The sequence below is a fragment of the Rhineura floridana genome, chromosome 6 (genome assembly GCF_030035675.1).
Source record: "Rhineura floridana isolate rRhiFlo1 chromosome 6, rRhiFlo1.hap2, whole genome shotgun sequence".
Lineage (NCBI taxonomy): Eukaryota > Metazoa > Chordata > Lepidosauria > Squamata > Rhineuridae > Rhineura > Rhineura floridana.
The window spans coordinates 70256890-70282414 of NC_084485.1; the positions used below are offsets into that span (position 1 = coordinate 70256890).

A 25525-nucleotide genomic window follows, 5' to 3' on the forward strand; every position below is an offset into this window, starting at 1 on the left:
TTTCTGGTCCTTAAGTGAGTCATGTACATGTTTCACATTCACTTAAATCTGTCTGAATATTCAGAAGGCAAAATATGTGTTTCATGTTGATTCTGGCCAAGAAGATAACAACTGACCTTTTACGTAAGGCCCAAACATACATTATACAGTTCAGTGTAAACAATTGCAAAGTTATGCATATTAGAGCAAAAAAACTTTTAATTTGCATATACATACATGGGTCTGAACTGGTGGTGACTGACCAGGAATGAGACCTTGGGACTAATGTGGATAGTTCAATGAAGATGTCAACCCAGTGTGCGGCAGCTGTGATAAAAGAAAAATTCCATGCTAGGAATCATTAGGCAAGGTATTCAAAAAATCTGCCGATATCATAATGCCATTATATAATCTATGGTGCAGCCACATTTGGAATCCTGTGTACAGTTCTGGTTGCCTCATCTCAAAAAGGAATTGTAAAACTGGAAAAGGTTCAGAAAAGGGCAACCAAAATGATCAAGGGGATGGAGCAACTCCCCTATGAGGAAAGGTTGTGGCATTTGGGACTTTTTAGGTTAGAGAAAAGGCGAGGCAGAGGTGACATGCTAGAAATGTATAAAATTATGTATGACATGGAGAATGTAGATAGAGAAAAGGTTTTCTCATAAGACTAGAACTCGTGGACAGCCAATGAAGCTGAATGTTGCAAGATTCAGGGTATACAAAAAAAATACTTCACACAGCACACAGACTATAGAATTTGCTCCCACAAGAGGCAGTGACGGCCACCAACTTGAATGGCTTTAGAAAGGGGATTAGATAAATGCATGGATAATAAAGCTATCAATGGCTACCAGCTGTGATGGCTATGCTCTGCCTCCATGGTTAGAGACAGCATGCTTCGAATACCAGTTGCTGGAAACTGCAGGAGGAGAGAGTGCGCTTGCACTCGGGTACTGCTTGTGGGCTTACCATGGGCATCTGGTTGGCCACTGTGAGAACAGGATACGGGACTAGATGGGCCACTGGCCTGATCCAGCAAGCTCTTCTTATGTTCTTAACCTAGGGACACTTTAAATGCCCTGGCAGCTATCTTAAGATGCAGTTGATCTGCTCTTCAATTCTCTACTCAGGTCTGGAGCAATATGCATGTCCCAAAATTGTGGCAGACTGCTATCACCACACTGCTTCTAAAGCTTGGATTTAGAATCCAGCATTCCATCCCATTGCTTCTGACATGCTGTCATCAGCACTTGCCCACACTGGTTCCTTGAATGGACTACTGCTAAAACAGCCATAATAATATTTGTAAATACTGGTCTAGTACTGATCGCTTGACTTAGCTAATTTTTTTTTAAAAAAAAATCACTGCAAAAAGGCTAAGGAAATCTGGCATCTTCAGGTATGAATGTATATTAGTAGTTACGCGAGGTCCCCAGGGTCAGGGTAGGTAGACAGAAGGGCAATATTAATTAATTAATTACAAGCAACTGTTACACCCACCACTAACTGTTGGTAAGTCTCTATAGTATCTCTGGTTGCTACTTTGCATCAGTCTTTGACAGAGATGACCAACGAGGCACTCCATGCCCAAATGACCTCCCTGATCTCCCCAGAGTCGACCAAGAACTCGGTGCCACACTCCTAAGAGACTTCACCCCACAGGAACTAGAGGCAAGGCTCTGCAAGGGCAAAAACACAGCTGGAGGTAAAGACAGAATCTGGTATGGCCTGCTAAAGCGACGTGACCCGGGTTGTCTTGTCCTAGCCTCCACCTTCAACCGTTGCAGAGTTCCACTGTACACCGGATGCCCGGAAGGCGGCCATGACTGTCCTCAGCCACAAAAAGATGACCCCACGGACCCCAGCAACTGGCGCCCAATCACTCTCTGCAGCACCATCTACAAGATGTATGCCAGTTGCATTGCTGCCAGAGTCACTGACTGGGCTGTCACTGGCAATGCCATCAGCTCCCAGAAAAAGGGCTTCATTTCCTGCGAGGGGTGCCACGAACACAATTTCCTGCTCCAGACAGTGATTGACACCACCTGCCGCTCCAGAAGAGAATGTGCCATTGCCTGGCTCGATCTCAGCAACACTTTCAGCTCCGTCCCACACCGCCACATCTTTGACACCTTGGTTCAATTTGGCATGCTGGGAGAGTTCCTCGACCTGATCAGGGAGCTCTACAACAGTTGCAGCACCACCATGCGCGCCGTGGAAGGAGAAACCGCCGAGATTCAGATCCGCTGCGGAGTGAAACAGGGCTGCCCACTCAGCCCCATCATCTTCAACCTGTCCATGGAGCCTCTCCTTTGACGCATCGCCAATGGATCAGGAGGCTTCAGCCTGCATGAGAACAAAGTCAGCGTCCTTGCCTATGCTGACAACTTGGTGATAGCCACTGAGAAACCAGAGGAACTACAAAGAATGCTGACCAGCATCACAACCTTTGCTGGATCGATGGGTCTCCGCTTCAATGCAAAAAAGTGTGCATCACTCCACATCAATGGGAGCCAGAAAAACTGGGTCCTGCCAACAGCTTTCACCATCCAAGGAGAACCCATGGCACACCTCACAGATGGGGAGGCCTACCAACACTTAGGACCCCCCACCGGATTCCGAACCTACCAGACCCTTGAAGCAACTATCCACACTATCGTGATAGACGCTGGCAAGACCAACTCCTCACTACTGGCCCCCTGGCAGAAGATTGATGCACTCAAAACATTCCTTCTCCCCAGAATAGATTTCGCACTTCGAGGACTAGCTGTCCAGAAAACTGCCCTAAACAGAGCTGACGGAGCACTCACAACCCTGCTGAAGAAATGGCTCAGCCTCCCCAAGCAGGCCACCAATGACATCCTCCACATTTCTCAGTGATGGGGAGGAGCAGGAATCCCAAAACTGGATGACTTCGATGATGTTGCAGTAGTCACCCACGCCTTACGCCTCCTCACATGCCCAGATAACACCATCAAGACAGTAGCGCATGGCACCCTGAGAGAAGTCATCCAAAAAAGAATCGCCAGGGACCCCACCAAGGAGGATCTGGCCACTTACTTCTGTGGATCAACAGAAAATGAGTTTGGCTGTGATGGCGGCGACTTATCCTCCCTATTCACCCGCACCCGGAATGCGACACCCCGCCTCAATAAATTCATTGGCTGGCAGTGGGCCTGGAACGCAGAAGGCCCACAGATCGCCGCCACCCCCCCCCCAAGGCAACCCACCAGAACTACAGTTCTTCACCCACATATCAAGCAGGCTCCTTGAGAGCACCCAACGAGGGCAAAATACGTTATTGCACTTAAGAACAAACTGGACTAGGGAAAGGTATTTGAAGTCATCTCACAATGGGATGCCCGCAACCACTACATGCCCTGAGGAGACTTCACACACTTTGCTGACACGACACAGTAATGAACCATCTGGCCAAAGCCATCCCCGCCTCAATGGGCACCATCTCCCTGAACCGCTCCATACCCAACACAGGGAGTCAACTGAGACCAGACATTGTCACCCCCCAGGAAGAACAGAAGAAAATCACCATGGTAGATGTAACTATCCTCTTCGAAAACAGAAAAACGGCCATGAAGGAAGCTAGGGAACACAAGCACCACAAGTTCGCCCCCTGGCAGACACACTCAGGGAGAGTGGGTACGAAGTCTCCGTCCACACTCTTCTAGTCAGAGCCCTAGGAGGCTGAGACCCTGACAATGAGCCCGTACTGAGAGCTTGTGGTGTGGGCAAACGCTACAGCAAGTTCATGCGCAAGGTGATGGTGTGAGATACCATCCGGTGGTCCCATGCTATCTATGTTGAACACATCACGGGCCACCGCCAGTAAGAGGAACCAGCTCCCCTCCCTAACCCCAGAAGGAGGGAGCCACAAATGGTCTATCCCCACAATCGCTATGAGGATGGACCAACGAGATCCTGAGTAAATGGCTCACCCTCCTAACCCAGAGGAGGGGAGCCGCCGCCACCACAGGCTCACCCTGCTGCGCCCAGAGGGGGCGAGCCACAAACTGCTCCCTCCTCCTTCGTGAGGAGGGAGCCCCAGCCTCTTGGCCTTCCCCCAAATGGGGTCAGAGCCAAGAGGCAACACCGTGTTGCAGACAAGCCCAAGTTCCTCCCCCTTTTTCTTCCTTTCCTGACTTTTTTTGTTTCTGTTTTTCACAGGTGGGAGCCCAAACCCCTTGGAGACCAGAGACAGCTGAGAATCTGGATGGCTCAGACACTCATAGAGAACATGCAACATCACCCGCAGAAGGAGCCTGGGCCCATCCTGCTCCCCGGCCACAGACTCTGCGTCGGAAGATCCACCTTGGACCCATCAAAGCAACCCCCGGAAAGGACTCGCATGCCAGATGCTTGTATTGCATCCAGCCCCCTACCTATTTAAAACATAGTATTTTACCTTTATTCTGCTTACTGTATGGAAACTTGCGCTCCGGGAACTATTATGTGTGACATATAACCATGCCATTTGAATATGCCGGATGCACCAGCAATCACCACAGAGGAAGCCTTCAGAGGACCTCTCTGTCTCAGAGAACTCCCGCTACCAAGGACCCACGACTGGAGGCTACAATCAGCGGGAGGAGAGTGGCCCGGCTCACCTGCCCCACACAAGGCAAGACTGGCTTTGCCCTAATCGCCCTTCTGGATACTCTCAAAATTCATTTACTGGACTTGAACCTTGACTTGCCACCTTCCCTAAAAGGATTTGTATGCCTTACCATATGTTGCCTCCTGCCATTGCTTGTCAAAACTTTTTCTGCATGCACCCGACTTGTACGGGAGTGATATATGCTGCTTCCCTGCCTGTTCACTGATCTGCAATCAAAACATTCTCTAGTCAAACTTTGGCAACAATCCCCTACCAACTTTCCTGGGAGTAAGCCCCATTAAATTCAATGAGATTTCTTGCTGAGTAGACATGTATAGGATTGCAGTTAACTTCAGCCTTGGTAAAGACTTCCTCTTTTAAGAAGTCTCTATAGCTTTTTCTGTAACACTGGCTAAGCTAAGAATTGAATGTCCTCACCCACTAAACAATACTGGATGCAGATAGCAGATCAAGGAGAAGGCTAGTGCTTCTAACTTTGATCTTAGAAAGATTTAAATTAGGAGCATATACAGTATGGTAGAGTTCAGCAGCTAACCTGCAAATCTTTTCTACCCATATGAATCAAAATTTTGATTGTCCTTTGGCCTTGATTTGAAACGATACAGGGATGGCAGAGGGTCAAAGAGGGACTGAAGTAAATAGGATTGGAGGGACCCATGAAAAGACAGACACAACACAAAGAAGTCCGATATGAACCTCAGAAGAGGTGATATTACGGTCAGAGACAAAAGGAGCACGTTGGTCAGTGGGGAACTAGTCATTTACTACAAGGTGTGAGAAATCTGGATGGACTAGCAAGACATTTTCATCATGTTTGCAAGGAAGACAACCACAGAGACAACCACAAAAGGTAGCAATCACAAAAGACACAGATGCACTTAGCCTGCAACTCATTCTACTGCACAAGCTCTACCTGGCATACAGAACAGCTTCCCCTTAGCGTGACCTTACTCCTCTCTCCAGCCCGAGACCCATTCTAGCAGGTTGCTACTAGGCACTAGCATAGGAGATCTCCAGCCACTCAAAGTGCTCTAGACGGTTCCAGCAGGCTAATTTACCAGCTCTGCATGGAGTTAACAGCTCCCACCTGTGATGCTTCAGCTAAATGATGCCAAGTAGATAGATGGGAGACGTGCAAATTACTCTGTAATCGGTGCTTCAGCAAGAGGCTGCCCTGGGGGACATCTACCAGCACAAACAAACTTGCTGCTCAGCGGAGCCACTCAACCAAATCTCCCCTGGAGCTAAAAGCTGTTCAAACCAATTACTCTTCTCTTCCCAGCTGCTGCTGGAACAGCACTGAGTGTGTCTGCCTCGTGACTGTGGGCACCGGGAGCACCAAAACATGTCAATGCAGTCCTAGGGCTGCACCGGACTGCAAAGCACAGGAGGCCCCTCGTTGATGGCACCTTACCAGTAAGCGAGGGTTGCCTTTGATAGCCTAGTTAACCAAGGTTACGAAAGTGGCTTGTAGTGGGTTCCCTGACATCTAGAGCAGAGGTGGGCAGCCAAAGGCCTGCCTGTGGCCCCCTGTCATTCCCCCTGTGGCCCACCAGGTCCTGGGGAGCTCTGCCCACCTTTCTCCACTACCCAGCCATCAGCTGAGCAGCGGGAAAGAGATCACTGCTCCCATGCTGCTAAAGGAGGGAAGCCTGAGAAAATATGCAATGCAAAGAAAGGATTATAAGAACAGGCATATCAGAACACCATACATGGTCATCCGCAGCCGTTTCTAGCACTCTGTGGAAACCTCGAATTCTGCAATATAAAAACTTAGAATTGCTGTGGGTTGAATTATAACCCGTTTACATACCATTTTAGTTCAGAGGGAGAAGGAAAGATGGAAAAAATGGAAGTATTAGGACTGCATTGTTTATGCAATGAATCTGGTTATTTTAAAAAGCTTTTTATCAATTAAAGAGGTACCCTTGATTAACTGGGAAGTAACTATGCTTTAATTGCACAGGAAGTAGGCATGGCCTTTTGAAGAGGCGCTCATCACACAAAGGATGGAATAAACACACATGGTGCATACAGTAAGCATCATCTAAAACTAAAGGAAGCACACCTTTTCCCTTCAAATTTACTGATGGGCTCCATATGCAAATATAAGCCAATTCATTGATTAAGGAGATCTTAGTCAATCATGTTAGTTTTAATCTGCCAACTGGCTTAGTAATTATTCACTCCAATAGTTTTGCCATAAACTAGAGCTTAGGGATTGGAACAGATGACCCAGTTGTGCTTACTGTTTCTGTAAATGCAACAGAAGTAGGAGGGCAGAGCTGTGAGCCACAAAACCTAGAGTTGTCACCACCGCCCCAGCAGAGCTCCTTCACCTTCTTTGTGTGTGACTGGCAGAAATGCAACAGACAAAGCTTCTTGCATCTGGAGATGTAACTGAAGAGCCACACCAATACAGCACACATTTTCTTTTAAAATGGCTTTGTTATGAACCTGCAAGAGCAAAAAAATGTTCTAGATTGGAACATCAAAGGCTCACTTCACACATACTCTCTGTCAAAAATATTATCTGTACAATTTTCTGAGAAGATGTTGCTAGTTACCCAGTGTTTCTTTTGGGCATTATGTGCACTTTTACAGTTACGCACCACATTTGGGGTCATGTAAGAGTAGTCTGGGCCTTAACTTAGCTCTTATGCAACTTTATTTTTAAAGCTATACTACAAATAGCCTTAGGTAAACCAAGAAAGCCAAATGCTGACCCTCAAATTCATGGCCAATCTAGCTACAGAACAAACAGCCATCTGCGTAGATGGGACAGGGAAAGAGATAAGATGAATAAGAGCCATTCAGCTGCAGCAACCTGATGACACTATAGATGCTGTTTAGGGGGGATTCAGTAAGAGCAGCATCAAATTTACCAAGACTGGAACAGCGAGGATTGTGCGTGTCTTAATTGGAGATGGCCAACTAAGTCCCATGGGTGCAAATCTTTCCCAAGCCAAGCAATGAGGGGTTAGGCAGCCCCTGTCTTGACCCCAGAGGAATCTATATCATCTCAAAAGATCCTTGGGGCATCTCTATTCCAGTGCTGGAGGCGGCATGCAAGCCTCAGGCAAGCTGTGCTGAGCTAGGTGTAAGGTACAGTTTTTCAGCCTTGGGTCTTCAAATGTTGTAGGACTTCAACTCCCATTATCCCCAGCCAGCTTAACCAATAGTCAGTGATGATGGGAACTTATAGTCCAACAACATCCAGGGACCCAAGGCTGAAGAAGACTGTTGAAAGGCACTTTCCAAAGACTTGTTCAGAGAAGCCGCTTAGACCTAGCTCAAGGGTGGGGAATCTGTTGCCCCCACCCAAGATGTTCCTAGAAGACAACTCCCATCATGCCTCAAGGTTCACAATGCTGGCTGGGGAAGATGGGAGTTGAGAGTCTAACATCTGGAGGGACGTAGGTTCCCCCACCCCTGGTCTGGCTCAGTGCAGCATTCCCAACAACTGTGTACTGCTTCTGACTGAGGCCTCAACCACCTGTGCCAGGAAAGGCAAGTGGCAAATGGCTAATTCAGAAGCAGCCCATGCCTCTCAGGCACACCGTGTGGTGCTTGGGTTGTGTCACCCTCAAAAGCAAAGCAGCCAAAATTCATCACAGAAGCATGAAGGACAACCCAACAGCCCCCGGGAGACCAGCAGCAGCATATCAGATGCCACCTCTAAGCCAATGGACTGGAAAGGCTGGATACAGCCCATCGGCAAAAAAACCGTGGTCACCTCTGCTTTAAAGATTAAGATTCTGGGTTATGAATACCTACACTGGAGGCCAGATTCTGCAAAGTGACTAACAACCCCCCTGCAGCTGGTTGATGCTTTGTTTCCGACCCACTAATCTGCAGCCCAGCAGTTTATCTCCCTGCCGTTGATTAGCAACTTCAGGAGCAAATAGTGATTGCAGCCCTTTAACAGCAAAGGTCTCAGAAAACTTTACAACTCTACTGCAAAAAAAGGGACTTTTTTAACATGGGAGGGATCCCAGCTTCTAATCACCATGAATACATGTTTAATTATAGGGGAGGAGAGATTACACATATTTTCACCCCTGCATAAGCCAAACTCAAAATGGAGAAGGTGCAAACCTCATTCGTTTTACTCTGTGCTGTAGCCTCAAGACCAAACCAGCAACTGCCTTTGACTTAAAAGTTCCACCATGAACAAAATCAGAGCAACCGAAATGTCCAGTCTATGGAGTTTTCGTTCCCATCCACCATTTACTCCATCGCTGCTGGCTGCATCCCCTCCACATCCCGACATCTGGAGTTCACTAGCTCCCTGCGGATCTCTGGAGAGATCTGGGGATGGCTGTGGAACTTGAGCAGCTCTAAGAGGGCTTCCTTCTGCTCCGAAGACAGGTCCTCTTTGTAGCGTTGGGCAAAGGTCAAGAGACACTGGTGCCAGAGGACCGGTAGGGAGCGCCGGTCTGTCCGGAAGGCTAGGAAGTGAAAGACCAGGGCATCCACAACGCGGAAAGGCAAGGCATACTTCTTGTCAATGAGCAGACGGAGGAAGATGCTGTTGGCACCACTGTACTCCATCTCAGCAATCTTTAGCATAGCAGCCCTGTGGGGGTGAGGAAGAAGAAGAAAGAGCAAAAAAAAGTGAATTGAGTTTTTGCTGCAGGTCCACATCATGAATGTCCCTCCAGTTGTCAAAGTGAAGGGAAGAGAAAATCAACACAAGGAAATTGACGCAGGATAGTTCTCCAGTGGGTTGCTTTTGTATTCATACTGCAGACCCACAGTCCATGGCTTCAGAAAATGATCTATAATGGGCAAACTTATGTAGGATTAGGAAGCCTTACCCCAAGACCTCAAAGTCATTTTCAATGCAAGATTTCTGACACTTGGAGGGCAAGAGAGGGAAGCGAGGAAAGCCTACCCAATCCTACCATTCCATTGGTATTTTCCATCCACCCTCACATTAGCCCAGCTCTCCTTACCCAGAATGAAGGACAGGGATAGAGCACTTGGTGAGGATGCTGCCCACAATGACGGCTTCCCGCAGTGTGCATGTTCCTGATTCACATAAGGGGATGAGGATCCCTGGAGAGAAGGGGGGGAGGCGAGTGTTATATCATCTTCCCTAGTACAAACACAAACGGTGCTCTATCAAAAGCTAGAGCTATTTTTTTTTAAAGGAAAAACAATTCATTCAGGCCTTCAGCATCCAAAAGGCCAACTGGCTGACATAGGAATATGCAATTGCCACAGGTTGCCAATGCTCCAGCATACACTACACCAATACTGCTGCCCAGTTCAAAATTACTTATCAGTAAACGCAAGTTTATTTACCAGACCAACTAACTCAGGGTCAAACTAGGCATGACAGACTCATCTCTTTAAAAGTAAGGCTGCTCCTGTCATGTATGAAACAGAGGTGGTGGGTGTCCAGCATTAAAGATGGAAGGACCACAAGTGGGAGAGACACAGAAGCCTTCCTGCAACACCTTCCCCCTGGGGCTGTTCTCCTAGCCTGTCTCACTTCTGGTGCTGGAGACTGGCAGAGAGAAAATTGCCAATAAGGGGACAGACTTCAAGAAGCTAAGTAGCAGGGATGGGCAAATTTCTCTGTTTCCACTCCATGATAAGTCTAAATATTTTACTCATTTCTGTATCATTCTCCATTAAAAAATAACACTCGAAATATGTAAGTAAATAGTGTTTTGAGATAAAATACTTAAGGGCATACTTTGGTAAGTTTCAACTGCCATGATTGTATTGCTAGTTGGAGAAATGTGAAATCTGGTGGATAGTCATGTTTGGGTCTGTACGTTAGTCTGAGAGCTGTGCATTAGGGATAGAACTTTGCAAACAATTCATTAGGATGTTCCTAATGGTGTTTAAAATCAGACAGACACACACTCCCCTTCTATTTTCATGTGCTCATTACAAGAAAAACGGCAGCAGTAAAGGGTTAGAAGAGGACAAATCTAGAGCAAATAATAAGTAGGAGCTCTTTCTTACCAAGTTTGCCGCATTGGGCAATGGCAAAGGTACTGGAGGATAAGGATATCAGTGGCTTCTAGCCACGATAGCTATGTTCTACTTCCACTGTTGGAGGCAATAAGTTTTTGAATACCAGTTGCTGAAATCACAAGCGGGGACAGTGCTGTTGTGCACAGGTCCTGCCATAGGCATCTGGCTGGCTGCTGCAAGAAGGGAATGCTAGACTAGAAGACCATTTGCCTGATCCAGCAGGCTATTCTTAATTTGAAATAAAGGAACCCCCAGACAACCTTACATTCCAAGTTGTCGTCCTCCAAGATCACCTTTCTACTAACCTTTGAACCAGGCTCCAGGCTTGAACAAGGCTTTCTTCAACGCCATGTACAGATGGAAGTTGAGGCGCTTATATTCAGCAATGTCATCTCTGACTCGCGGGAGAAGCACCAAATTGTAGAACCTCTGGGCCATCCTCTCTTTGAGGTTAGATGAAAAGATCCTGGGAAAAGTAACAAAGGTATTTGGGTTGGGGGAGGAAGAGAGAAAAGAGGACTAAAGTTAGGAAAGCTGGGGAACAAACGCTGATCAACTTCCTTCCTTATACTTTCACTATACAGTAGGGCCCCGCTAATACAGCGGGTTAGGGACCAGGCCCCCACCGTAAAGCAGAAATCGCCGTAAAGCAGAACCCCATAGACTATAATGGGCCGCGTCATGCGAAAATGACGCAAAAGCATCGCAAAACAGCAAAATCGGCTTTAAAACGGGGAATTTCCCCTGATTGAAAGTGGCCGCATCAGCAGAACGCTGTAAAGCGGGGCCCTACTGTATAGTACATGTATTACTGCAGCATTTGCACATTGGCTTCCACCTTGACCGTAGTACCACAAGCTCTTTGGGGTGTGGAATCATTTGTTTATGTGCACATATCTATGCTGCTCTTCAACATAAACCTTCGCAGTTGAGGTTTCCTATTTTTACCAAAAAAATAGTAAATTATAACAGAATAAAAATACAATCCAAAAAAGAACAGCAGTTAAAAACAGTATAAAAGCCAGATCCTGTCATTCATTGATTCTCAATTTAAAAAATGTATGACATGGGCATGCAATATATCACAGTGAGGCAATGGCCACAAAACATCATCTACAGCTATTCCAAAAGGTTTATCTGTAAGAGGAGATTCATCTTAGTAATGACCTCTTTTAGCCAGAGCTGTACACTGCACTGTGTATCACCATACAGGAAAAGGAACTAGAGTTCTCTGTGTGAGAGAACATGGAACAAGCATCAGAAGCATTCACACTTGTGACTTCCTCCCAGTGTCCACCGCGCTCTGTCCCAATTCTGAGCACTATTTTCTGTTTCAGGTACTTCTGGCTCAAAGAGATGGAGCTAGAAAGGCCATTTTTATCTGACGCTGCATATTCTTTTTGACAAAACCTATTTAAGGAGAAACAAAGTACAAGCTTCTTTTACAAGAGGAGCCTCATGTCCTGCAATATTGGTCAGGAGTAGATGAGACTGCCAAAGAAGTGGCAGGACCAAGGAAGAGGGCTAGGAGTGGGAAGATCAGAGCAATCCAATTGCCCACACACTACAAAAAAATCTGAGTCTAGTACCCAGGAATGTGAAATATTTTTCTTCTTTGACAAGCAATAAACTCAAGCACAGGATGGGGTGTGTACAAGCATGCACATGCAAACAAGATCCGAAGCTGAAAGCAAATCAATAATAAAACAAGGATTTTCATTTTTGTATTTCATCAAATGTAAGTTTAATTTGTCTGTGTAGTGCTGTACTTTGGCTATACAACCTACTGCAGGAAGATCAGAGCCCAAAAGTGAGAATCATTACAGTATGACGCTGTGAGAAGGACGTGCCAGGTAAGGGGAACGCGGTCCAGACATGTTGTGGCTGTGCCTTGTTCCGGTCCTTCCCACACCCGCAAGGTCGTTGGTAGTCCTATCAGCCAACTCTCAGATCTCCAGTTGCTGTTATTAAATGCCAGATCGGTATATAATAAAACCTCCCTCCTCCACGATTTGATTGTGGAAGAGGCAGCCGATCTGGCATGTATAACCGAGACCTGGGTGGGTGAGCAGGGAGGAGTTGGTCTCTCTCAGCTCTGCCCACCGGGGTACCTGGTCCAGCATCATGGTAGATCTGAGGGTCGGGGAGGTGGGGTTGCTGTCGTCTATAAGAGTTCCATCTCACTCACCAAGCACCATGTTCATTCAGTTACTGGCCTGGAGTGTTTGCACCTTGTGTTGGGCCAGAGGGACAGGCTGGGAATCCTTTTGGTGTACCACCCACCTTGCTGCCCAATGGCTTCCCTAACTGAGCTGGCGGAAGTGGTCTCGGATATATTGTTGAGGTCCCCCAGACTAATAGTACTGGGGGATTTCAACATTCATGCCGAGACCACTTTGTCTGGCGCGGCTCAGGACTTCATGGCTTCCATGACAGCCATGGGGCTGTCTCAATATGTTAGTGGTCCAACACATGTATCGGGGCACACTCTAGACCTTGTTTTTGCTACTGAGCATGGGGAAAGTGATCTGGAGGTGGGGAGTTTTACAACACTCCCTTTGTCATGGACAGACCACTGCTTGCTGAAGTTTAGACTTTCAGTAACCTCTTCCCTCTGCAAGGGTGGGGGACTTATTAAAATGGTCCGCCCCCGGAGACTAATGGATCCTGAAGGTTTTCAAAGGGCTCTGGGGGATTTTCCGGCTGATAGGACTGGCGCTCCTGCTGAAGCCCTGGTCGCTCTGTGGAATACGGAGATGACCCGGGCTGTAAACACGATCGCTCCTGCACGCCCTCTCCTGTGTAGAGCTCATACAGCTCCATGGTATACTCCGGAGCTGAGAGCGATGAAGCAAGATAGGAGGAGGCTTGAGCGGAAATGGAGACGAACTCCCGACGGATACAATTATGCGCTGGTTAGTGCTTCGACTAAGCTCTATGTAGGAGCAGTGAAGGCAGCTAAAAAATATCATTTTGCTGCCACTATTAAATCATCTCTTTGCCGCCCAGCGGAGCTCTTTCGAGTTGTCCGGGGGCTTCTCCATTCAAACCCTCCGGACACGGTGGAATCATCGGAGGCCCGCTGTAATCAGTTTGCCGATCACTTTCAGAATAAGATCTCATGTATCCGCCGGGACCTAGACTCTCAAGTTATAGCAGTAGATCCTAGTGAGGTGTCCGGAGCACAGTCTTGTCCTGTTTTGTTGGATGAGCTTCAGTTGGTTCAACTCGAGGACGTGGACAAGGTGCTTGGACAGGTACGTGCAACCACTTCGGTACTGGATCCTTGCCCCTCCTGGCTGATAAAAACTAGCAGGAATGGAACAGGTAGCTGGGCCAAGAAAGTGATAAATGCCTCTTTACGAGAGGGAGTGGTCCCGGGCTGTCTGAAAGAGGCAGTGGTGAGACCACTCCTGAAAAAGCCTTCCTTGGACCCAGACAATTTTAACAGCTACAGGCCAGTGGCGAATGTTCCATTCCTGGGCAAGGTCTTGGAACGGGTGGTTGCTGGCCAGCTCCAGGCGCTATTGGATGAAACTGATTATCTAGATCCATTTCAATCGGGTTTTAGGCCCGGTTTTGGCACTGAGACAGCCTTGGTCGCCCTGTACGATGACCTATGTCGGGAAAGAGACAGAGGGAGTGTAACTCTGTTGATTCTCCTTGATCTCTCAGCGGCTTTTGATACCATCGACCATGGTATCCTTCTGGAGAGGCTCACGGAGTTGGGAGTTGGAGGTACTGCTTGGCAGTGGTTCCGCTCCTACTTGGCGGGTCGTCTCCAGAAGGTAGTGCTTGGGGAACATTGCTCGACACCGTGGGCTCTCCAATATGGGGTCCCGCAGGGGTCAGTTTTGTCCCCCCTGCTTTTTAATATCTACATGAAGCCGTTGGGAGAGGTCATCAGGAGTTTTGGAGTGCGTTGTCATCAGTATGCTGATGACACGCAGCTCTACTTCTCCTTTTCATCTTCTTCAGGTGAGGCTGTCGATTTGCTGAACCGTTGCCTGGCCTCGACAATGGACTGGATGAGAGTTAACAAACTGAAGCTCAATCCAGACAAGACTGAGATGCTGTTGGTGGACGGGTTCTCTGATCGGATGGTGGATATATACCCTGTCCTGGACGGGGTTACACTCCCCCTAAAGGACCGGGTTCGTAGTCTGGGAGTCTTTTTAGACTCTTCCCTCTCACTTGAGGCTCAAGTAGCCTCGGTGGTTAGGAATGCGTTTTACCAACTTCGGTTGGTAGCCCAGCTACGTCCCTATTTGAGTAAAGAGTACCTTACATCAGTGGTACATGCTCTGGTAACCTCACGTTTGGATTACTGTAATGCGCTTTACGTAGGGCTACCTTTGAAGACAGTTCGGAAGCTACAACTAGTGCAAAATGCGGCGGCCAGATTGCTGACAAGGACCAAGCGGTCCGAGCATATAACACCTGTTCTGGCCAGCTTGCACTGGTTGCCAATATGTTTCCGGGCTAGATTCAAAGTGTTGGTATTAACCTATAAAGCCTTATACGGTGCGGGACCACGATACCTTGCGGAACGCCTCTTCCGATATGAACCGGCCCGTGCACTACGTTCTGCTACGAAGGCCCTCCTCCGGGTTCCAACTCACAGGGAGGCCCGGAGGGTGATGACAAGATCTAGGGCCTTCTCAGTGGTGGCCCCCGAACTATGGAACAGTCTCCCTGAGGAAGTACGCCTGGCGCCGACTCTGCTTTCCTTCCGGCACCAGGTCAAAACCTTCCTATTCTCTGAAGCATTTTAAGTTACATTGATCTAATTTTAAAAATGTTTATTGTATTGTTGATTGTATTTTAATATTATTTTGTTATTTATTGTATTTTTATACTATTTTATGTTCACCGCCCAGAGAGCTATCGCTAGTCGGGCGGTATATAAATTTAATAAATAAATAAAAATAAATAAAAATCAAAGGAATTGTGGCAGTTCATGAAGCAGGATGAAGCCTCAAGGCATTAACATTATTCCCTGCAGAGGGAGTTCTACCTTGTTGCCTGGTACATGGCAGCCGCTGTCCACGTTTCGGGCTCTGTGATATAAAGGATCTGCTCCCAGTTGGACAATGCTGGGATGATCTTGAAGGCTTTAGGCAGTTTCCCACTCCTATATTTCGAAAGCACCTTAAAAAAATACATGAATATAACTGGGATAGGCAAGCAAGACTTCTTTATTCCAAGCATTATATCTATTGCTGTGAGATCTTCCATGAAAGTATTTTAAGGGTTCAGAGAGGCTATTCTGAATTCCTCACATTTTAGCAACATCTGTACCAACCCTGAGCATGGAAAAAAGTTCTAGTTAATATTTATATCTATAATGAATTATCTTACAACACAGTACCAGTTTGAAACACAACAATACTTGCTTCCCCTGCCTCCAGCCCCTCCAATCTTCCTATGATAGCATATTAGCAGCAAGCAAAGGGTTGCCCAAAACTATTATTTCTAGGCACTGCAGTAGTTGGCCTCAGTCTGACCCAATGTGTGCATAAACACACATTTGCACATAAGTAGTATTACTCTTACTTCTCTAACACCTTTGTAAACTTCTAGGACACGGGGGTTAAGCTGTGGCATGGGCCGACCAGATATTTCTGACATCACAGTCTCCACCTCTGTCTGTTTCTCTGTGATCTTCTCCATGATAATGTCTGCCAAGGTGCGCCTAATCGGTATTAAAAGGAAATGAAATGGAGCTGAGAACTTACCAAGCTCATTAGCAAATCAAAACAAAGACATCAATAATATTGATTCCTAGCCTGGTGTTTTAACAGGGGAGATGAAGTTCCCAGGTGTGACAGCCCTTTCACTGTCACCCATCTTCTCTAAATGAATTGTCATACTGGGATTGTTCAATTCAAAAGGCTGCTGTACAAAACAAACAAGCTCGAAGGTGGCAATATCTTTATCTACATTAATCACTTAATATTGTTTTGCTTTAAGAAACTGGACAGCACACTCGTTGCTGGTGGATATGCTGCATTTAGGGGGGGATACCATTGCACAACTAGAACTGACCACTCTGAAAAGTGTTAAATTGTTAGATCACAAAATAAAATGATGCCAAAGAGAGTAGTTAGCCAAAATCCATTTTGCACCAAGAAATTGTAAGGAATATAAGCCATATGTGATCCATATGTTTCTGCCCTGTGCTCCAAGCTTGGGGAGAGGAAACGTTGGTCATGCCTAACAGAATGGGTTTAGATTTGGGTTTCCTGCTACCAGTGCAGTATCAAAGGTAGCATGCTATATATAATAACTAAAGCACCACCTGCTGGCTAAAAAAACAAAAACAAGAAGAGAATTGGAAAGTATATTTGAGTGCTAGTTCTAGTACTGCTTTACTTATTAAATGGCTTTTACTAAATTATTCTGTACTCTGCATGTACTGTTATTTATTATTACATTTATATTCCACTTTTCCTCCAAGAAGCTTAAGGTGGCATATAAACATGGTTCTCCCCCTCCCAATTTTATTCTTACAACAACCCTGTGAGGTAGGTTAGGCTGAGAGATAGTGACTGCCAGTGAGCTTCATGGCCGAGTAGGGATTTGAACCCTGGTCTCCCGGGTCCCAGTCTAACACTCCAACCACTATACCACACTGGCTCTCTGTTTTACAGATATTGTAAGATATAATGGTTACATGGGACTGCAGCCATTACTAGAATATTAGCGGCTCCAGAAAGTACCACCAAGATCTTGGGAATTGTTGCTGTGTGTGCAAGTACTATCAGTTTAAGTGGGAAGATCTGCATGTATTACAGGTACACACAAGGCCACGAACAATCATAAGGAAGGAACACAAGAAGTGTGAAACTCTCTCATAATGAGTGAGGCATCTCCAGGTACTTGCTTTCTTCATTTAGAACTCTCTCAGGTATAACTGATCCAAGATATTTATCCATATTCTTTATATATTTTATAAAAGGGAAAAGAAAATATGAAAATATGAAAAAGGGAAATAATACATCTTTATAAAAAAATTGTAAGACTTTTTCTTCTTCTCTCCTTTAAAATGCACACAAATCTCTATAATTTTCCCTTCTATTTACTGACTATATTTTAAGTTATTACTATGTTAGGGAAATTAAGTTAATTTTGTTAATAAATCTTGTAAAACATTTTTTTAAAGTATAACTGATACAAAACAGGCACTTGCACCCAGAAGAGCTCATTCTTCATTGGAAGTGATGAAATGGGGGGAGGGGAGAGGAAATAAGAGCACATAAGCAAAGTCTGGAAAAACCACCTGGAAGACTACAGTTTTCAAATATTTTTGCAGTTTTGCACACACAGGTCAACAACAAACTTTAATTCCCCTATAGGAAGGAAACGACTCACAATAATTTCACATTGGAAAACTTTCATAGAAGAAACAGGGCATTACACATGCTTGTGAACTGTACAATTGGGGTGAATAGACCCCTCCTTATGAGATGAAGTAAAATACACATTAGAAGTAAACACATTAAAAGCAACTGGGGGTGGTGGGAAGAATACTCATCTTCTCTACTAGCTACCTGTATCCCTCATGTATGGCCTAATCCAAGCAAGAGTAGTAAAGACCTTCAACTCAAAGAGGCGCTGATCCCACAGATAGGCAACATTAACAGCTTGGGACCAGTTTACTTCAAGGATCGCTTTACCCCATATACAGCCACTCAACCACTTTGATCTGCAGAACTGGCACTTTTACAAGTACCACAGAATGTTAGTTCCACACTTGTAAGGAATCAGTCTTTTAGCATGGCAACATCTACACTATGGAACTCCCTGCCCATTGACATTAGGCAGGCACCTTCGCTGTACTCTTTGTGGTGTCTTGCTAAAAACTTTTATGTTTAGGCAACCCAGACATGTAAAGTTGACATATATTTTAATATGTAATTTTATTTTATAATGTATATTTTTAACTGCTGATTTCATTAATGTTTTGGGGGGGAAATAGGTGACCTTGTTTTTTAACACATTTATTGATCATTTTAATGTGTATTTTATGTAAACCGCTTAGAGGGCTTTACGATTAAGCAGTATACAAATTCTGTTAAATAATAAAATTTTTAAAATTCGAGCACATGCCGGATTTGAGTGCTCCAGTGTGTACCTCAGTGGTGGGTTCTTGTTCATGAACATCTCAATGGCTTTTTCATCCTCTGGATTCACAGTCATCTCCTCACAATACTCTCCCTTCTCCATGGCTGCAGCTTTCTCCAGTGAAGGCCACTCATCTTCCTCTGTATCTGAATCTCCATCCTTTGGGACAGGCCCTGGAAAGGGTAGAATACAGGTCTCGATATTTCATCAAAACAAGCAAAAAATTTTGAGATATCCATGTTAGGGAAAACACTGGCTCCCTCAGCACTGAATGGCAGCTGGACAAAAATCAGGCAGCAAACAAACAAGAACAAGGCTTCTCCAAATTGCCATCTGATGTGCAAGGGACTCATTGCCCTGGATTTAGTGGACAACTGCAGGTAATGTAATGGAAGTCTGATATATTTTCACTTCCCAGTGACCTGAAGTTCCTATTAATCAGTTGAAAAGGTGATGCCCAGTGGTTAAGATCAGCTCAGGCAGATCATGACAGGATCTTTACTGTTGTTTCATCCCTTCTCTGAAATTCCTTCCTCTCTGGTACCTCTTTGTTGTCTTTTTGACAAGTAAAAAAAGTTTAAATCTGCCCAGCCCTTTAAAAAAGTTGATATGGAACTGTGGTTTTAAGTTGACATGCTCTGCTTTATTGTGATGATTTTTATTCATTGTTTTAATTGTGCATGTTATTTTATTGTAAGCCCACAAAGCATTTTCTGGCAGCCTATGAATCCTTCTACTAAACTAAACAAAAAGTCAAGGTTTCTCAAAACATCAGGCCAGTTGAAAAGTTGTGCGTGTGGAGAGAATCATTTCTCCACCAGTGTGTCACGTTTCAAAGTTGGTTTCCTTGAATTCAAAATACCCTGGTAGTCTTTTGTTAGGAGACAAAAATGTAAGCTGCACTTATTCAAAATAATAATTCCCAAATAAATGCCTCTGATTTAAATCCTGGCTCAGTGGTAGAGCATCTGACTCCAATGCAGAAGGTCCTTGGTTCAATCCCTGGCATCTTCAGGTAGGGCTGGGAATGTTCCCTATCTGAAACCCTGGAGAGCCACTTTCAGTCAGTTTACACAATACTGATCTAGATGGGCTTAATACTGTGTGTGACTTAGCATAATACAGCTTCCTATGTTTCTCATACCAACTCTTTCAGGACTCAGAAACTAACATGAAAGACAAGTGGAACCTGCAAGAAAACACTGCAGAGTGGAGTGCTCTCTGTTTAGGATTTGAGTCACTGTTCCCCCACCCTGTTTTCCATTCCTCCCCACCAACAGTCAGTCAGCATTCTATGGCTACTGAGCACACTCAGTCCTCATTGGGCTGCATTTGGGTGTTACCCCATTATTTTAAAGAGATCTGCACTTCTACAAACCTCAGAATCTTCCAAGCCTACAGATACCTTCCTCTTGTGCATAGATGGTGCTGTTTTGGCTACAAAAGCAATGATACCAGCTTGAGCATCAGGAACACGGGATGATTGTACTAGTAGGTGGAGGATAGCACTAGAGAGAGGAAGCTATTCTCTATACAGTACTTTCAGTTGGGAGAGTGCTGTATGACTTTTAGCCCTTTCCACACATTCATTGAAAAGCTGTGTGTGGGAAGCAGATGCAATCCCACTGCCTCTGCCAATGATCTCCACACATTCAGCTGAAGTGTAAATCAAGCCTGTGCACATTCAAGTTCTATACAGACAAGTTTCACTCATAATGACTGGGAACTTTGTGCCCCTTCTATGATAAGCTTCCGCCGGGCCTTGAAGAGCTGGCTCTTCAGGCAGGCTTTTGGGGTGGGTTAGGTTTCTTACTGTTATGGTTTTAAATTTTAATGTTTTAATGTATTGTTTTATCTTGTACGTCACCCAGAGTGGCTGGACAACCAGCCAGATGGGCGACTAATAAATTAAATAATAATAATAATAATAATAATAATAAATAAATAAATAAATAAATAAATAAATAAATAATTTCATACCTGCAGAGCCAACCAGGGCTGTGGAGTCAGTACGCCAGACCTTCGACTCCGACTCCTCTATTTTTCTACGTCCGACTCCGACTCCTTCATAAATGGCAAATGTATATTAACTAGTAATAACAAATCTACTATAGCAAAATGGTAGCACAAGGCATTTCATCACCACCACCCAGGGATTGGGTCATGGGAGTTGTAGTTCAAAAAAGTAACTTTTCCAAGCTCTGGATTCATGTGGTGGTGATGAAATGCCTTGTGCTACCATTTTACTACAGTAAATTTGTTATTACTAGTTAATATACATTTGCCATTTATGAAGGAGTCGGAGTTGGAACATTTCTACCGACTCCAACTCCACCAAAAATTGCTCCTGACTCCATGACTCTGACTCCACAGCCCTGGAGCCAACATACATATAGTCACATGCATGTAGATTTTATTCAGACCTTCAGTTGAATTCATGGGAATCAGAAGTGGGAACAGCAGGTACAGTATGTTTGAACTCAGCTTATGTATTTGCATACTTAACAACCCCCCAGGTTACATCACTATTATCCACATTTTATAGCTAGGGAACTAAGGCTAAAAAAACTATTATTTGACCAAAATGACACACTGTGTTTTTAGGAGAGGTTGGGCTATTCAAAATTAGGTTTTGCATACTATGAGAATTCTTTAAGAGCCATTTCACAGATCACGCAAGGCAAACTGCTAGCTCCTTAATATGCCTACCAGTATAATACACTGGTATGCTTCAGTCACACTTTACATATTTAGGTGTAAACTTCAAGTGGTTTACGCTTTAAAAATGTAATGCGTAAAGAGGCCCTCACCAGGAAAGTAGAAGCACTTTGCTGGCTGAATGTGATACAGCCTTTCACAGTGGGTGCATTTAGCAGCTGTTTTCTGGCCAATATCAGATAAATAGAACAGAGCTCCTGGTGCTGGGGAAGAATGTTTGGAGCTGACTTGTACCACATTAGACCATCAGTCCATCTAGTTTTGTTTACTGGCCCTCCCCCACTTGGTGTCTTCCAGAGTTTTAGATTACAACACCCATCAGCCCCAGCCAGCATAGCTAATAGTCAGAGATAGGTCCCATCTGCAGTATTATACTACTTTAAAGTAAGCGAGACTTTTTTTCCCCTCTTTAAAAACGTTTTTAAAGAGCTAGCCTCCATCTGTCTAAATCTTATCTTGGACTTAAATTACTACCGTAAAAGAGGATTGTTTACGAATCAGCTAATTAAGAAACTTGGGTGAGTCACACTTTTTTCTTGTTCTGCATAAAGTTAAGGAAGAAGGGAGCAATACAAAGAATTTGTTTTACTTTTTTTTTATATATGACAAAAAGCTGGCTTAAATTTGGAATTATAAAGATTAAAACGAATAAGAGGCAACCTATTGGACAAGATAATTTGATTATTTGAAGGAAATATATCTGAGACTATTTTTTATTCATTTCTATTTTGGATTATGTTTTTTTTTTCAATGAATCTGCTGTTCGTGTATGTTATTAACTGCTGGACGCTGAGAACTGGATTTGTTTTACATTCTTGAACGTGCCGGAGATAAGAACTGTGTTGGCTAAGATCATACTAACAAGCCTGATTATATTAACTCTTTTGTTGTTGAGGAAAAGTAAGAAACAGTTTGCCACTAAGTTTGGGAACATTGGTTAATAACAGAAAAAGTTTTACCTTTTAAAAATGACAACCAGGAAAACAGCCAAAGTTTTAGAGCGAAGAGTTTCAACTGATACTCAGGAAGGAATAGACATGTTTCAGAAAATTATGGAGGGGTTTAATGACTTTAAACAAGAGATGAAACAAGAGATGAAACAGGACAGACAACAATTTAAAGATGAATTTCACAATATGAAAAAGGACTATAAAGATTTACAAGATCATATCAAAACAGAAGTGGGTGAGATTAAAAATAATATTGGGCAATTAACACAGGAAGTAAAAAATGTTAAAGATAAGGTGCAAACCTTAGAGAATAGAATTGATAGTGTAAATGTGGAATTAGAAAAAAATCTGGATTATTTTGCTGTTATGGAACTTAGAGATAAAGAATATTGTTTGAGATTCCGTGCAATTCCTGAGAAAACAGGTGAAGATATCAGAGAGAAAATTGTTACTGTCTTAGCAAAATCCTTGGAAATGAATGAAGATCGGATGGAATTTGAAATAGATACAGTTTACAGAATTAATTCCAGATATGCAACAATGAAAAAAATTCCAAGAGATGTACTTGTTAATTTTCTAAAAAAAAAGACTAGAAATATGGTATTGCAATATCATTTCAACAATGACTTCAAAATTGACGGTAAAGAAATACTGGTGATGAAGGAAATTCCTATTAGACTTTTACGAAAGAGAAAAGAATATGCTTTCTTCACAGAAAAACTTAAACAATGTAAAATTCAATTTAGATGGGATGTTCCAGAGGGAGTGATTTTTACATTCAGACAACAGAAGTATCGATTAAATACTGTTCAAAAAGCAAGGGATTTCTTGAGAAAAGCTTCAAAAGATATGGAAGAAGATAAACTCAAAGACATGGATACAATTCCTGGGAAACAAAGTCAACAGAAACAGGTAGAAAAAGAAAAGGATGATGATGAATCAAAGGGAGCAACAGGTACAGACGTGTCTCCTGGGTTTCAAGGGTCAGCTAAAGATCACCCCCACAGTGAGTGGCTCAGGGGTTATGTGCCCTGCCACCTGTGCAGCGGTGGGCAAGCTGCATAGTCCCAAGGAGCCCAGTTGCCCCCCAGCTGGCAGCTGTGGACAAGGAAGGGGCTGGGCTTGTGCAGCTGTGGCAAGCTGAGCAGGCCCTATTCAGCTAGGGAGGACTAGCCTCAGAGGGAGGCAATGATAAACCCCCTCTGAATACCCATGAACACCCTATTCATAGGGTAGCCATAAGTCAGGATCAACTTGAAGGCAGTCCATTTCCATTTTTCAAAGTCATGCCTTCGCTGAAAGAATTCTGGGAACTGGAGCGTATTAAGGATGCTGAGAATTGTTAGGAGCCCCCCCCCCTTTTGTAATACAGTTCCAGGAGTGCTTTAACAACCAATCCTTCTTCCCAGGTAACTCTATGGATTGTAGCTCTGTGAGGGGAAACTACAGTTCCCAGGATTCTATGGGGGAAAACCATGACTGTTTAAAATGGCATAATACTGTTTTAAATGTATAGTGCAGATGGGGCCATGATGTTGTAATCCAGCAATATCTGGAGAAACCCAGATTGGTGGGTGGGGGGAAGAAGGCTGGTCTACACTGAATAGCTGCAATTCTCCAGGATTTCAGTGAGAAATCTTTCCTAGCCCCACCTGAAGATGCCAGGGATTGAACCTGAGATCTCCGGCATGCAAAGCAGATGCTCCACTATAAGCTTTGGCCCTTCCTAGTTACTGACCAATCTGACCCTAGCTAACCCACCCCATGCCTGCTTTGCTGCAGCCACAGCGCTGTTTTCACTCACCCAGTACAGTGGTCGCCTTCTTCTTCTTGGGCTGGTCTCTTCCAGCAGCGCCGTGCTCGGCCTCCAGCTCCTCTTGCTGGATCCGAGCCTGTTCCAGGATTCTCCGAGAGAGCCTCTCGTCCACGTATTCATCCTCTGCCTCCGCATCGCCATGTTTCCCCGCTTTACCCCGTCTCTTCACCCGCGTGACGGGCTTCACTGAATCGCTCTGAATGATCTGCTCGGCCAACGGAACGGTCACGTTCGCCGCCACTCCTCCGGAGCCTCTGGACCGCTTAACTTTAGGCATGATCCCCTCTAAAGGAGCAACAGCAGATCAAGGAGCAGCACACGTGCGAGGACGGGCCACCTGCAAAAGCGCATGCGCGCCATGGAACCTTTCCGACTACAGAGATATAAAGGTTAGAGAGAGACATCTGGGTAGATGATTTCTGAGTTCTCACTAAAATTACAGCGTCTCGTGGCCTCTCAAGGATCCACAATGCTATTACGGCAGACTCCACTGGGCCACGAAAGCTTAGGCCATAATAGATTTTGTTAGGCTTCAAGGTGCCACAAGAGTCGTTGTAGTTTTGTTGCAACAGACTAACACGGCCACCCCCGGAGTTCTCATTAAAAAAAGGGAGTGGAAGTGACAGCTGCCCATAGGAATCAATGGAGGAATGCGAGATTTTATGGCTGCTGTGAGAAGGCACCAGCGTGGCCGTCCTGAAACATAAGGTAGTGGCAAAGAGGCGTTCTTGTTCTTTTTAACTGAGCGCTGACTTTTGTGTAAAATGTCCCCCTCCCCTCTTTTTTAAAAATAGTTCTGCATATGCAACTTCAGTGAAAATATATAGGCCACTATTGTCATATTGCTAAGAGTATGATATCGTCTGCCTATCTTAAATTATTGATATTTCTCCCTCCCATAAGTCATAATCGACTTGAAGGCATATAATAACAATTGTCATATTGCAGACTGGTGTTTCAGGCCGAGGCTGAGACAGAATGTCTTGTAACAGTTCTGCAGCCTAGCACAATGTTAATAGTGCACGTGGAGAGGCAGGCTAAGGCTGAAGGGTTTACAAGAATCTGCTAGCAATAAAATAAAATTTACATAAAGAAACCATTAAAAAAGAATCATGCAGTGTAATCTAGTGTGATTATATTCTTACTGCAGGTCGGCAGTGGTGATTGGTGCCTTTTGGGAATGGTAGTGTGGAAGGCAGGGAGACCAATAGTAGATGGAGCTAGAGGCAATGATAGGCGGAGGCAATGATAGGCGGAGCCAACTAAGGCTGCAGTCCAATACATGCCTACTCAGAAGTAAGCTCC

General features: G+C 44.7%; 2 protein-coding genes across 4 annotated transcripts in view; one reads left to right on the forward strand and one right to left on the reverse strand.

The window, feature by feature from the left end:
• Positions 1 to 177: 177 nt before the first annotated feature.
• BYSL (bystin like) lies at positions 178 to 24752 on the reverse strand. Of its 2 annotated transcripts, XR_009763494.1 has the most exons (8): positions 24209 to 24752; positions 18747 to 18909; positions 16166 to 16304; positions 15627 to 15760; positions 10915 to 11075; positions 9574 to 9676; positions 8714 to 9194; positions 178 to 7072 (listed from the first exon to the last, which is right to left on the reverse strand). XR_009763494.1 is itself a non-coding variant. In XM_061632259.1 (7 exons), exons 1-7 carry the CDS (start codon positions 24495 to 24497, stop codon positions 8846 to 8848), a joined length of 1338 nt encoding a protein of 445 aa, XP_061488243.1. In that variant the 5' UTR covers positions 24498 to 24752; the 3' UTR covers positions 8615 to 8845. The 2 variants fall into 2 exon arrangements, 1 of the variants encoding a protein (XP_061488243.1); XM_061632259.1 differs by lacking the exon at positions 178 to 7072 and having other exon boundaries at positions 8615 to 9194.
• The window catches only part of MED20 (mediator complex subunit 20), a 29598-nt gene continuing 28590 nt past the window's right edge, over positions 24518 to 25525 (forward strand). Inside the window, exon 1 of one of the 2 annotated variants that reach the window (XM_061632264.1) lies at positions 24518 to 24609. The gene's annotated coding sequence lies outside the window, so the exon portion shown is untranslated. Of the gene's footprint in view, positions 24610 to 24632; positions 24929 to 25525 lie in introns of those variants that run through there. The other variant, XM_061632260.1, reaches the window with a different exon arrangement.

Coding starts and splice junctions, on each gene's coding strand:
- BYSL (XM_061632259.1), bottom strand. CDS start 24,497: ATGCCTAAAGTTAAGCGGTCCAGAGGCTCCGGAGGAGTGGCGGCGAAC. Junction 18,910..24,208: donor GAAGGCGACCACTGTACTGG/GTGAGTGAAAAC, acceptor TACCCTTTCCAG/GGCCTGTCCCAAAGGATGGA. Junction 16,305..18,746: donor AACAAGAACCCACCACTGAG/GTACACACTGGA, acceptor AATACCGATTAG/GCGCACCTTGGCAGACATTA.